General features: G+C 38.8%; 1 protein-coding gene across 3 annotated transcripts in view; it reads left to right on the top strand.

Moving 5' to 3' along the window:
- The window catches only part of RSF1 (remodeling and spacing factor 1), a 64,855-nt gene that overhangs the window by 43,967 nt on the left and 8,747 nt on the right, over nucleotides 1–12,141 (top strand). For all 3 annotated transcript variants that reach the window (XM_010576592.1, XM_010576593.1, XM_010576594.1), the window contains 6 exons: nucleotides 1,465–1,519; nucleotides 2,837–2,946; nucleotides 5,968–6,035; nucleotides 7,110–7,317; nucleotides 8,959–9,182; nucleotides 11,297–11,488. In XM_010576592.1, the coding sequence (XP_010574894.1) occupies nucleotides 1,465–1,519; nucleotides 2,837–2,946; nucleotides 5,968–6,035; nucleotides 7,110–7,317; nucleotides 8,959–9,182; nucleotides 11,297–11,488 (857 nt within the window). The remainder of the gene's footprint in view (nucleotides 1–1,464; nucleotides 1,520–2,836; nucleotides 2,947–5,967; nucleotides 6,036–7,109; nucleotides 7,318–8,958; nucleotides 9,183–11,296; nucleotides 11,489–12,141) is intronic.

The following is a 12,141-nucleotide window of genomic DNA, read 5'->3' on the forward strand; positions in this document are numbered from 1 at the left end:
AATGCACACGAAGTAAATGTGTCTAAAATTGATATGCATCTTGGGCGTTTGTGTACAGGTCTAGATGACTTGTGTACATGACGCATCCTGTTGCAACTCAAGTGTAATGGGATATGTGCTCATACAACCACTCACTGTAACTTCAGAAGTCTGATTCTGGTTGATTGAGACTCTTTAGCTCAGAACCCCAGAAGAGGTTAGCATTGGTTTTTGCATGATTTCATTTCACCTATAATGATGTTTCACTGGATCCTGGAAGTTGGAGGTTTGCTGGCAAATGTCTAGTTCATACCTTGCCCCGCTGCAGGATCGTTCTTCAGAGTGTGTGGTCTAAAATTCTGTTGTTCAAAATAGTTTTAAAATCTGTAGAGATGTGGCTTGCTTTTGAAGCCCTTGCAGAGCCCAAGAAATGCCACCAACTTTCTTCGATATCTTCATTTGTTTAAATTATCCCTTGTTTTCCTAGAAAAAGGCTAGTAGGGACCTATGGTGATGGTAGTTTGGTTACCCGGCCTGGTCTGTTTTAGTACCTGGCTATTCTTCCTGACAGACTGCTTTTTTGAAAGCTCAATTCAGTACCCTGAAGGTCAGCACCCAGTGCTGTTTGTGAGGTGCTAGGATATCCAAGACATCTCTAGTTGGGACTGACAGATACGACAAGACCTATGGGACACTTGTGTCCTTCAGGAGCCACAAGTAACGGCCAGGAGCCAGAGTTGTGCCCAGGACTGGCTCTGAACTCTTCAGCTGGATCACATCTTTGAAGTATGTGTGGTGCCCAGATGGCACCAAGTACTCCAGCTCGGTGTGAACAGGGCTGGCTACTGTGGCAGGCTTCCTTCAGTTGTCCTGTTCTCCTGTTCACACATCCATCTGTCATCAGAGTTGTTTCCACAGCAGCTTTGATGATCTTTTTTTTCAGGCTGTTCTCCTCTGGCAAAGAATTGCTACGTAGGCAGTTATTTGTTCCCTGGTGTTTCTAGAGTTGTTTGTTCCTGCCGGGGTCTAAAATCTGGCAGTTGTCCATTTTGGAATGCATGCCGTCTTTACATAATTTTTCCAGTTCAGTGTGATTTTGAATTCTCATTTTATCTTTCAGCGCCTCCAAAGTTGGTGGTAGTTATGGATGTGACAGCATAATCTTGATCACAACATTATTATTTTTCAGTTGTTTTTTAATTGCTTTTTACACCCCAATTCAATCATTTCTGTGGTGTTCGCAATCATCAAGTGCTGCTGTTTGTCAGAACTCTTTGGAAAGCTCTTAAATTATGCATGCAGGAAAATGTAATCATATGAGATTTAACACATAATTCCAACTAAAATAACTGTTCTCAGTTAGAACATTCTCTTGGGATGCTTCTGCCTAGCGATAGTAAGAGCTTCAAATGGTGCTAATTACAGCATTATTTTTGATATCTGCAGTCTTTCTGTAAGCTTATTTTCATTTTTTCTCTCCTAAAGAAAAGAGCGATTGGTGTATGTGGGTATCAGTATTGAGAACATCATTCCACCTCAGGTAAGTTACTGTGTCTATGTTGCTGTATTGTTTTATTTTCCAAACTTCTCAGGGAAGAAGTTTCTCAGTGGTGTGTTAGAAGTGCTAGTAGCATCTTGGAAAGAAAAATCAATCTATATGGAGGTCAGAAGTAATTCTAGACCCTTTGTTTTAGACTGAGATTGAATTTAGCAGGAAACCAAGGGAGCTTTATTGTGTTTATCAGAGCCAGCTGGTGCCACACAGAGTCCTCTCTCAGTGAAGGATTGCAGAATCACTTCCCTACCCATTACAGTTGGGTTTTGAGTAGAGTGCTCTACCATTCTGTAGTTTATAAAGGTGGGATTCAGTTTATTTAACTCTGGTGTCTGCTGTATAGTTGTCTAGGTCTGAGCTAATTGTCATAGCTTTCCTCTGGAACTGATGGAAACAAATGTTTCTGGCTTATGATTCAGAGGGAATATGTAGTATCTATTAGAAGGATGATATTTGCCTCTGACAAATGTATATTGAAGTCACATGTGGTTAAAAACTATAAACATGTAGTGTTTTATTAACAGATGCTTTTATATGATTTCCCTTTACAGAAGAGGAAAAATGTTTTTATTCATGTGGAGAACAGCCTCTTCTCACTTCTTAAATATATTTTAAAGTGATTCTTTTGAAGTCTTAGCCAAATGCCTTTGTCTGAAATTATATAATCTGTTCCTTGCATGAGAGTTTAAAATGAAACTTTTGTTTGTTTTAAGCATAGACTTTCCACTCTGACTGTGATAAAGCCAACTTTCTCCTCCTGTCTCTGGATAACAGAAAAATGATAACAGATTTTACAAACTTGCAAAAGAGTCTCTGGCTGGGAGCAAATATTTGAAAAATTCAGCCTGGGGGCAGATTTTTTTTTTTTTTTAATTAGTAACTTGGAAATAATATCATTAAATTAACCTGCGTAGAACTCTATTGAAACTGCACCATGTAGAGGTGTCGCTATGCTCCATATGTAGAGATGCTAGCAACAATTTGTTCAGCTGCTGCATTTACTAGTCCTGGGAGTATCACCTGTATCAGTGTTGTAGTATAAACACAATGATACAATAGCCTGAACCCTTAAACTCTGTATTTGTGAAATTATGTAGCCAGTAAGGGCAATATGTGCAACTGTTCACATGAACTCTGCTGTAACAAGTCCTTATATTAGAAGCCAAAATGTGTTGTGTTGGGAATATGAGCTTTCTAGGTCATATGAATATCTGTATCATACGAGTTCAGTCATAATGAGTGTGGAAAGGTGTGGGGGGGGGGGAGATAAAGCTTTTTGACATTTCTGCCTTGTGTGAACAGGAGCCAGAAATACCTGAAGGTCAGGAAGAAAAGAAGAAAGATTCCAAAAAGCCAAAATCAAAGCTGCTTGAAAGGAGGTCTACCAGAACCCGAAAGTGCATAAGCTACAGGTCAGCAGCTTGTTTAAATAGCTTGTAAAACAAAGAAAAGTCATACTGTTGTTTTCTTTCTCAAGCAACCCACCACTTCTCATGCACACTTCTACATTTAAAAGAGAGGCCCAACTAAAATGTCTTTTTTCTTTTCTCTGAATACTGGTTATGCTTGATAGTTGTAAAAGCATGGAAGGTGGTATAGTGAAGGGATGATGCATAAAAAAAATAAAATATATATGGTACTTTATTCAGAAATACTGGAGAAGGTTTTGGTGTTACTGCAGTTTCTGGAGTAGGTCAAAGCAGGCGAATCATACCTCTCCTTTCTGTTGAAAGGGAGACTTAGGCTTGTGTCTAAAGGCCTTAAATTCCTCTCTCTCTTCCTCCCTCCCCCCTTACGGCTTCTTTACATGAAAGGGGCATGAAACTTAAAATGCAATTATGAGAGAGTACATCTAAAAATGGTCTGTAACTCTTTAGAGAAATTGTGATAAAAATGCAATTAGTAAATAAAAGTTCCAAGATATTTAGACTCTGTGCATTCTGAAAGTAGAACAGGTCACTAACGTTTCCCAAATTCAGCATGATCTTAATATTATCTTTTGTTCTCAGTGTATTACCAAGGTTATAAACTATTTTCTAAATAATACCTTGAGATGCTCCATATCCTCTTCAGCACACCAGGCAAGTATGCTGCCTTTTGGGATTAGAGAAGAATGTGGTGGCCTGAGAGCTTGTGGTTTTTTGTCGCAGCTGCATTAGGAATATTAAAAAAAAAAAAAAAAGTTTTACCTTTCCTGTACTTGCTCTGTGTAGACCTTTATCATCAAAAATTAGAACATTACAACTTTCAAAACCTTCCAACAATAACTATGATTAAACTTGTAGTCATTCCGGTTTTGCTGTTGAGGAGAGGCATGGCGTTTGTATACGCTGAGTTTTCCAGCCTGTTCAGAAAACTCAGTCTGACCTTGCTTCGCTGTTGATTTTCAGTAACTTTGTAAATTAACAGCAGAAGCCACACTAATGAAAATGCCATTGCTGCTTTGGGAAATTAAGTATTTCTGTAAGGAACATTATGCCACAGGCAAGATTATATAGATTTGCTATTATGTGCATGACGGGTCAGGCAGCATTTGACCAGGAGAAAAAAACCCTTGCCTGTAGGGTATCTGGCACAACTTCAGCAGGACACATGTTGTGCAAAGACAATAATTTTTATTGGAAATAATGTTTCATATAATGTTGCTCTGGAAAAAATCAATCTTCTGGTACAAAATGATGGAGTCTTTCTAACAGACTCCATCATACACATAACTTTGAGCTGGTGAAAATATTACACGTGTCAGTGTGTCATTTCGAATGTATATGTCTCCAGTAAAGTCCTGCTAGTGTCACTGAGAATTGTGTATGCTTTCCTTCAGCAGTGGAAAATAAATGCTAAACCTCTTATTCCGCTTAGAGACAAATCTGTATTGTTTAGCATCCTGGTTCTCTAAAGATATGTAATCCCTTCATATCACCCAAGTCATCTGTTGAGTCCTCTCGTGAGCAGGTTAGCAAAAATTGGCATTATAAATAAAGCAGCAGCAGAAGAAATTATGTTCCATTACACCTAATGGACGAGCAGCTGTCAGCTCATGTTTGAGCTCAGGTTATTTGGTAGCAGTAATTTGAAAGCGTTAAGTGATTTCTTACATTTTAAAGAGCTTTTTTTTTTTTTTAGTGGTGTGGATGGAAAATGGTGTTTGAGTAATGTGGAACTAATCTTATTGATGGAATAATTTCAGAGTTACTTCCTTGCTATGTAAAGCTGCCTTGAACGTGACATGCAGTTGTTCTTAGGGAATATAAGAGACCAGAAATCCATCACCTTATTTTTAAAGGAGAAAGTGGTTTATGCTTACTGTTGGAATAGGGAGTAATTTTAGATCTATTCTTTTCTTGTTCTGCTGGAGGTTACTATGGAGGACCAAGCAAAATATAACTGTAATCTTTCTTTTGTGACTGAGAAACTGAATCTTTAATGGAAGTATTGTCCAATTGTTAGTTGTTTGTATCAAAAAAATACCAAAAAAAAATTTTTTTTAAAAAATTAGAAGAAGAAAAACTTGCATCTAAATAAAATGTCTTTCCTGTATAGGTAATAAAATTTGTACTTTTGCATGTTATATCTCAAGGCATCTATTTGGTGATACAGGTAACAATCCTTTTTTTACGAGATTTGAATTCATGACTGAAGAAACAAACTGAAGTCATCTGTGTAAAAGGACTGGATCCTTTACCTCCATTTGCTGTTCCCTTTAAATGAGTTACTCAGCATGCAGAGATTTATGCAGTTTTATAAAACCTGCTGCAGGACAAACGTACTCAAATATTTTGCATTTATTTGTCCTATCTAGTTATGTAACATTACATTATAGCTTATTTGTATATCATTACAAAGAACCGTGTACAGTATGTTTTATCTGTTCAGCTTAGGATGTTGCAGATCCATAAAGTATAATTAGCATGAGCTTTAACAGGAGAAAGAAGCTATCTGAAATAAGTTTTCAAGGAAAATTTAGACAGGATGAATAATTTTACTTTGAATTTAATAGGTGCTTTTCAGAAAGTCTGTTTGCAGATTGGTAGTGTGTATGTCATCTAATAAAAGGTGTGGAAAAAATGACTAATACTTTGTGTGAAAAATGCCACTGATAATCGTCTTGGAGAACTTTCAAATTACGTATTGTTAAATTCAGTGGTATGTCATGTAAAATGGAAGTGGTTTTCTGTTCACATAAATCAATAATAAGGCAGCCAGGCAATGATAAATAATCTGCTAGCAAGTAGAAATGAGAAACACACCTTTTAAAAAATGGCTATTTTATCATCGATCTGGCCCATTATCTTTGCTAATTTATTATATATATCCAGCCTGTTGTCTGTGCTGTGTGATTTCTTAGAGCGGTTTTAGATTTTGAGGTATGTTTTCATAATATAATTTAATTAGGGTTCGCTTTCAAAGTGGTAAATGAAAGCTGTTACTTTTAGGTTTGATGAATTTGATGAGGCAATTGATGAGGCAATTGAAGATGATATCAAGGAGGCTGATGGAGGAGGTATGTTTCTGGTGTTATTTGTTTTTCATTGCAATGTTGATAAGATTGAGACCAAATTTATTTTGATATGAGAAGCAACAAATATAATCCTCTCCCTTGAACTTTGTAGTTTACAGTTTGTACTGCTGTATTTTTGGAATCAAATGAAATAATTTCCCTTGGGAATGGCCATCCCAGGCTGCCAAAAGATGCCAAAAAGTATTTGGTAATTAATTTGCTGAGTTTTGGATTTGAGATTGGAATGGTAGCTAGCACTGTTGACATTTGACCCCTGTAAAAATTGGGCTCATAAAGCGGTCCACAGTTGGACCCCCTAAGGACTGGGTCTACAAAGTTGTCTTAAAAATATTAATACAGATCTATAAGCACTTCTCAGGTGAACGTGAATAAAGTGAAATTATGTTCTTCGTTGCTTGTTAAGGCAACATAGGGGACCAAAAGAGAGATCTTCAGCAGTATCTGAGAGATGTAGATGGATTTGTACTTCTGCATCACCTTAATTTGTTTGGAGAAAACCACCGTGAAATATTATCCCTCAGTTGTTTGGCTAGTGGCATCTCTGTAAAGACACCAGTTTTCAGAAGCTTGGTGGATGTATACAGACAATCTGAAAATCTATCCGATGTCTGTGGGTGTGTAACACAAGACCCATATAATAAACATAACTAAGTGTCAACAGTAAAACCAGCTTTTCAGAAACTCCACTCTCTGGCCAAACAAAAACTTAAAACACTTCATCTCCCAAGGAGGATATTCAGCATTATGAAGAAAATGTATTTTCTGGTATCTGCCCTACTCAGAAGGCACTAGCATTGGCAATAACGTAGGTTTGGGCTGAGTATCAGAATGCCAACACATACCCACTGTCTTCTGCATGGACCTCAGTATTTCCAAGGGACCACAGCTGGGGCTGTGTGTGTCAGGAGCAAGACTCCAGCCAGAGTCTTGCATGACAAAAAAAATATTCTGCTTTGCAGAAAATAAACTGAAGCTAGAGGCATGGAAGAATGATATGTATAAAGTTAAACAAAAAATAAACTTGCTCTTTTTTACCGTTTCTATCACTGAATTCAGGCATTGGCAGGGGCAAAGACATGTCTAATATCACAGGTCACCGTGGAAAAGACATTTCCACAATCCTAGAGGAAGAAAGGAAAGAAAACAAGCGACCACAAAGGGCTGCTGCAGCACGGCGCAAGAAACGACGGCGACTAAATGACTTGGATAGTGACAGTAATCTGGATGAAGAAGAGAGTGAGGATGAATTCAAGATCAGTGATGGGTAGGTCTGCAATTTAACTTCCACCACAAGTCGCAGACCGCTACAGGCTTCTGTGACTCTGCAGTGCCCCTGAAACGATCATTAGGAGCATGCGCCCAGTGCTGGAATAGCACTGCATGGTGCCAGCAAAAGTCCCCCTGGCCTAGGGGAACATCATTGTACTGGAAAAACTGCACTCCGGATCCATGCGCTGAAATCATCCAATCTGTATTTTAATCAAAACATGTTCTGGAAATGTTACTGGTGTGTTTGAGGCTACACTGTGGGGTTCTGTAAACGGTTGTTAGTGAGGGAGCCAGACAGGCTCAGTTTTCTGGCTGATGTGACTGTCTAGCAGAAATCCTTAACAAAGATGTAGCTAAAATGAGGCTGGTTGTTTCCTTTTGAAAATATGTCCTGTTTTGTGGGATTTTTATTGGGCCTGAGTGTCATTTAGAAATTGGAAAAGTAAAATGTCCCTATTTAGACCATACAGAACTTGACATGCAGGTTCTGAAGTCAATTCTGGATTTCTGCTTTCTAGGAGATAGAGTTTTGAAACAGCCAAAGAAATGAATTATACTGTAAAAAACAGATACGTATCATGTGAAGCTTTAAACACTAAATGAGTATTGCTCTGGCTAACTGAAACTCTCTTTCCTTGGAATTTCTCATTGTTCAGTCTGGGGAATTCCTAATGTTAAAAAATTTAATAATAATTTTAGATGTCCTTTATGCCTCAATGAAGAAACGTAATGGAGCATGAGGTCTTTACCATCAACATTTAAAGCTTTACACCAGTTACTGAGTCAATTCACTAAGTGTATGGATAATCTATACAACATAGATGCAAATTCTAAGCTTTGTTTTTCACCTGTGACCATGCTGAGGACATTACAGTGGCACCCTGAATAGTTGAGCTAAATGTGCTGGAAATTTCCAATCAATGAGTGTGGCTTGCGTAAATCTCACAGAATTAATAGTGCATTGATCTGTTAAAGTGTGCTCCTGCATTTTCAACTCCATCCTCTGCTGAATGCCTTCTGGATGTTATACTGGAATTTGCATTCGGCTGGCAGCCAAATGCAAGTGACTGTGTACTTTCAGTGATCAACTGTTTTTAAAAAAGCATTGGTTCACTTTTGAAATGACATGAGTGTTACTAGCTGATAGGTTTGTGAGATACATGTTTTGCATGAGAGCAAGTTTTGTGTTAAGGCACAATAGTCTAATTCTCAGAAATTGCGTAGGACGATGCTTGGTTCATGAAAGGGAGGCCATCTCTGCTAGAACATGGTGGGTGGTTTTTTTCCCCTCCATGGGGCATGCTCATCCATAGTTATTGCTATGCAGACATTACATTGCAGTGTACCATATGAACACTCTAGAATCCGTCCTGTGTAAATGTCACCTGCAGTCTCAGTTTGACAGTGTGTTTATAGTCACCTGCTGTTCTAATCTGCTGTGTACAGCTATATCCCAAGTATACAACTGAAACCTAATGTCAGTGATGGCAGCTTGCTCTCTCTGAATCTTTGCTTCGTGTTATTACTATAAGATCTGTGCGTTTTTTGTGTAAGACAGTACTTACTTTGCATATATCTGTTTCGATCCTTTGTTTCCGATATCTATCTCTGTTGTCTGTGTTGTCTCTTTGAACAGATCTCAGGATGAGTTTGTTATATCAGAGGAAAATCTGGATGAAAGTGAAGATGACCCACCCTCAAACGAAGACAGTGATTCAGAGTTCTGTGCCCGCATATCCAGGCGACACCTCTCCAGGCCCATGAGGCAAAGCAGGCGGTTACGAAGGAAAACAGTCAAGAAAAAATATTCTGAAGATGATGAAGATGAAGATTCTGAGGACAATTCAAGCAGAGAATCTGGTGAGTATAAGAAGTCTTAGATCTATTAAAAACTTTGTATTGGAGAGAGGAAGAGTGGAAGTCTCGGTTTCCTGTCATGACTGACACGCTTGCTTTGCTCAAGTCAGATGTCATCTCTGCTATGAAGCAGTTTGCTACTTGTTCTGCTGTGAATATTCTGCAGGAAACTGGTATCGAGTACTAGGTTCTTGGCATTTTAAGTAATTATGTATTTAAATGAATGCTTGTGCTATGATTCAAAAGGCCACCTTTGTGGATAGTTTCAGCTACCCTGTACCCTTCTGTTTGGCACATGATTGCAGGGAAGAGAAAGGATGGAGGCAAAAACATGCTTCTTTATAGCTTCTTGAAGACATTCCAGATACCTTTGAAAAAGCTTCTGAAAGAAACATTTTCCCTCACTTTGTAAGGAAGAAAATTCCTTCAGTTGTATGGCATTCTGTGTTCTCTGGCAGGCTTGAAAGCAAACGATAACACTTTGAATCTCTCTCTTCTACAATTATCCTTTTTGATCTTTAGTAACTGAAGGGTCTTTGCATCACAGGAGAACCTAGTAATTCACGTTATTCTACTTGTCCTTCAACCAGTTTGTTTTCTGTTTGCACAGTTTGAGGTGTGAGAGTAATACCTCTGCAATACTTAAACCTTTTCATGTTTCGCATCTTTCTCCGAAGACTGTCCTCCTGCTTCTGCTTCATTTGAGACCCAGTCCTAGAAAGTGCCAGATACGCAAGCACTTTTACTTATTTTTATTGTGAATTTAAGGTACTAAGTACACTGGAGCATTAACTTATTGCAGTGTGTGCTAGCTTTCCAGTGTTCTATCTTTCTTTCTAGAATATAGATGATGAACATGTTGGAGTAAGTTGCTTTGAAGTACTAGTTTCCAAAAGGAGGGTTTCATGCATGGACAGGTGAAGATAGCTATATGCACTTAAAATAGTTGCTGTCTCCCTGTCCTGACCGCGTCATTGCGCTAATCGTAAGCTGTTATCAATGAAGATGCTGGCAGAGGTCTAAAGAGATTGCTCATCTATTCTGTAATGCACAGGAGCAACTATTTGTTTCCTGGTGGACACACATATGTGATAAAATCGGCTGGTTCCAGTATCATTCCATATATGTCTAGGAGTATAGTCTTAACTATGTGTTTCTCTCTTTCATCCCTGTTAGTGTCCCTCAGGATCCTGCTTTAAGCCTATTTTTAGCTAAGGAAATAAGGTATCCCGCAAGTGGCTTTGTTTTCAGTTTCCAGAGATGGAGTTTCTTTCTGAAGGTGGTTGTTCTTGTTGACTTGCTCTGATTCTTTCTCTAATATTTTAGGAAGTAAAGAGGATGCCACTTTGATCTGTGATTCATGTCAATCACTAACTTAGGAACAGTATGTGACATGTACAGAAATGTATCTTGGGGTAATTGTTTTGGCACAGCTCAGTGAAAAAGCAGCTAAAGTTGATTGAAGGCTATTTTCTGCTGATGTAAATAAATTTAATTCTTAAAGACAGTAGCCGCAGTAGACTGGTGCAGGAAGAACTGTGAATGATGGTAAGTTTCTTCTACACAGTTTCTGTTTTAAGCAAACTTATGAGCAGGTGAGACTGATTTTTGTTGTTAATTTAAATTCTATAACTCAGATCTTACCAGGAGTTTCATCTTGTCAGTGCTTTTTCATCTACCCATTCTTAAAAGTCTTGAAGTAGGGTACAATTTATTTAGATTCTAAAAAAGAAAGGACTTTTCAGTGTCAGTGGTAATGTGTATCATCCACTCCAATTCAGTAAGGTTGTTTCAGCTGTCAGGAGTTGTAGAGGAGGCATCTTTGGCACCAGTAGAGCTGAGGGAACAAAAACACTGGGAGGAAACCTTCTGGAGGAGTTTGGGGGAGACAGGAAGAGGGTTTGTGAGAAGATTTTAAAATCAAGCAATTCTGCGCTGGCGATGAATGGGGGAACTGATGCATGAGCCTGGAACAGGTCAGGGTAACGAGGCATGACACTTGAGACTCTCCTGTGCTGGAAGAGCTTATGATTTCATTGGTGCTGGTCTAAAGCTTGTCTAAATTGTGCAGTTTTGCTTTAATGGAATAACACACATCACGGTTTTCTTCTGTACAGAGAGTGGTGATTACACAGATTACAGTGATGACGATTACCTGGAAACTAGGAGGAGAAGATCAAGACGGAATCAGAAGAGACAAGTTAATTACAAGGAAGACTCAGAAAGTGATGGCTCACAGAAGAGTGTCCGATATGGGAAGGAGTTAAGAAGAGTTCATAAACGCAGGCTCTCCACTTCAGATAGTGAAGGTAAAATAAACAGTCCACCGTTTGTAGGAGCTGGTATATGTCAGCATTAGCATGAAGAGAAAATTGTATATAATTTGGAGAATCTTCTTTCTAGAGTTCCTTGATGTTTCTCAGAAACTGTTTCCTTCTGAAACAGTTCACTGGTACTTTATGATGCACTGTTACAGTCGCTCCTCAAAAGTCATCATTGTCTGAATTGACTGTGTCTGGGATTCCAAAATTGGCACTAATGTAACTGTTTCACCACTTTTCTGTTGAGAGGCCACAAAGCTTCATCCCACAAGCCTTTAGAGATTCTGTTTTGTAAGAGAAAGGGTATTACTTCTGGTGCCCTGATCGTATTTGTGCTGGTGGTCAAGACTCATTCAATCTCTTGTTTGAAGGAGCTGTGATAAGAACAGAGGAAGCCTGCTCTCAGTAATGTCAGTCACACCATGAGCGACTGGTGTGCATTTTGATGTAAAACTAGCTTTTACAAAAGCAACCACTGGCTTCGGGTGCTTTGCATTCTGAGCGCCCAGCTTATGAGACCTTAGGTCCGGCTTTCAGAGATGCTGAGCGGTACGCATTGCAATGGATGCCAGGCTTCCTCAGAAAATCAGCCGCGCTTGACAGGCCAAGCGCCTCTGATTTGTGGGTAAGTTTTGGAAGTG

Source organism: Haliaeetus leucocephalus, unplaced genomic scaffold (genome assembly GCF_000737465.1).
Source record: "Haliaeetus leucocephalus isolate CR32 unplaced genomic scaffold, Haliaeetus_leucocephalus-4.0 Scaffold536, whole genome shotgun sequence".
In the NCBI taxonomy this organism is placed as follows: domain Eukaryota; kingdom Metazoa; phylum Chordata; class Aves; order Accipitriformes; family Accipitridae; genus Haliaeetus; species Haliaeetus leucocephalus.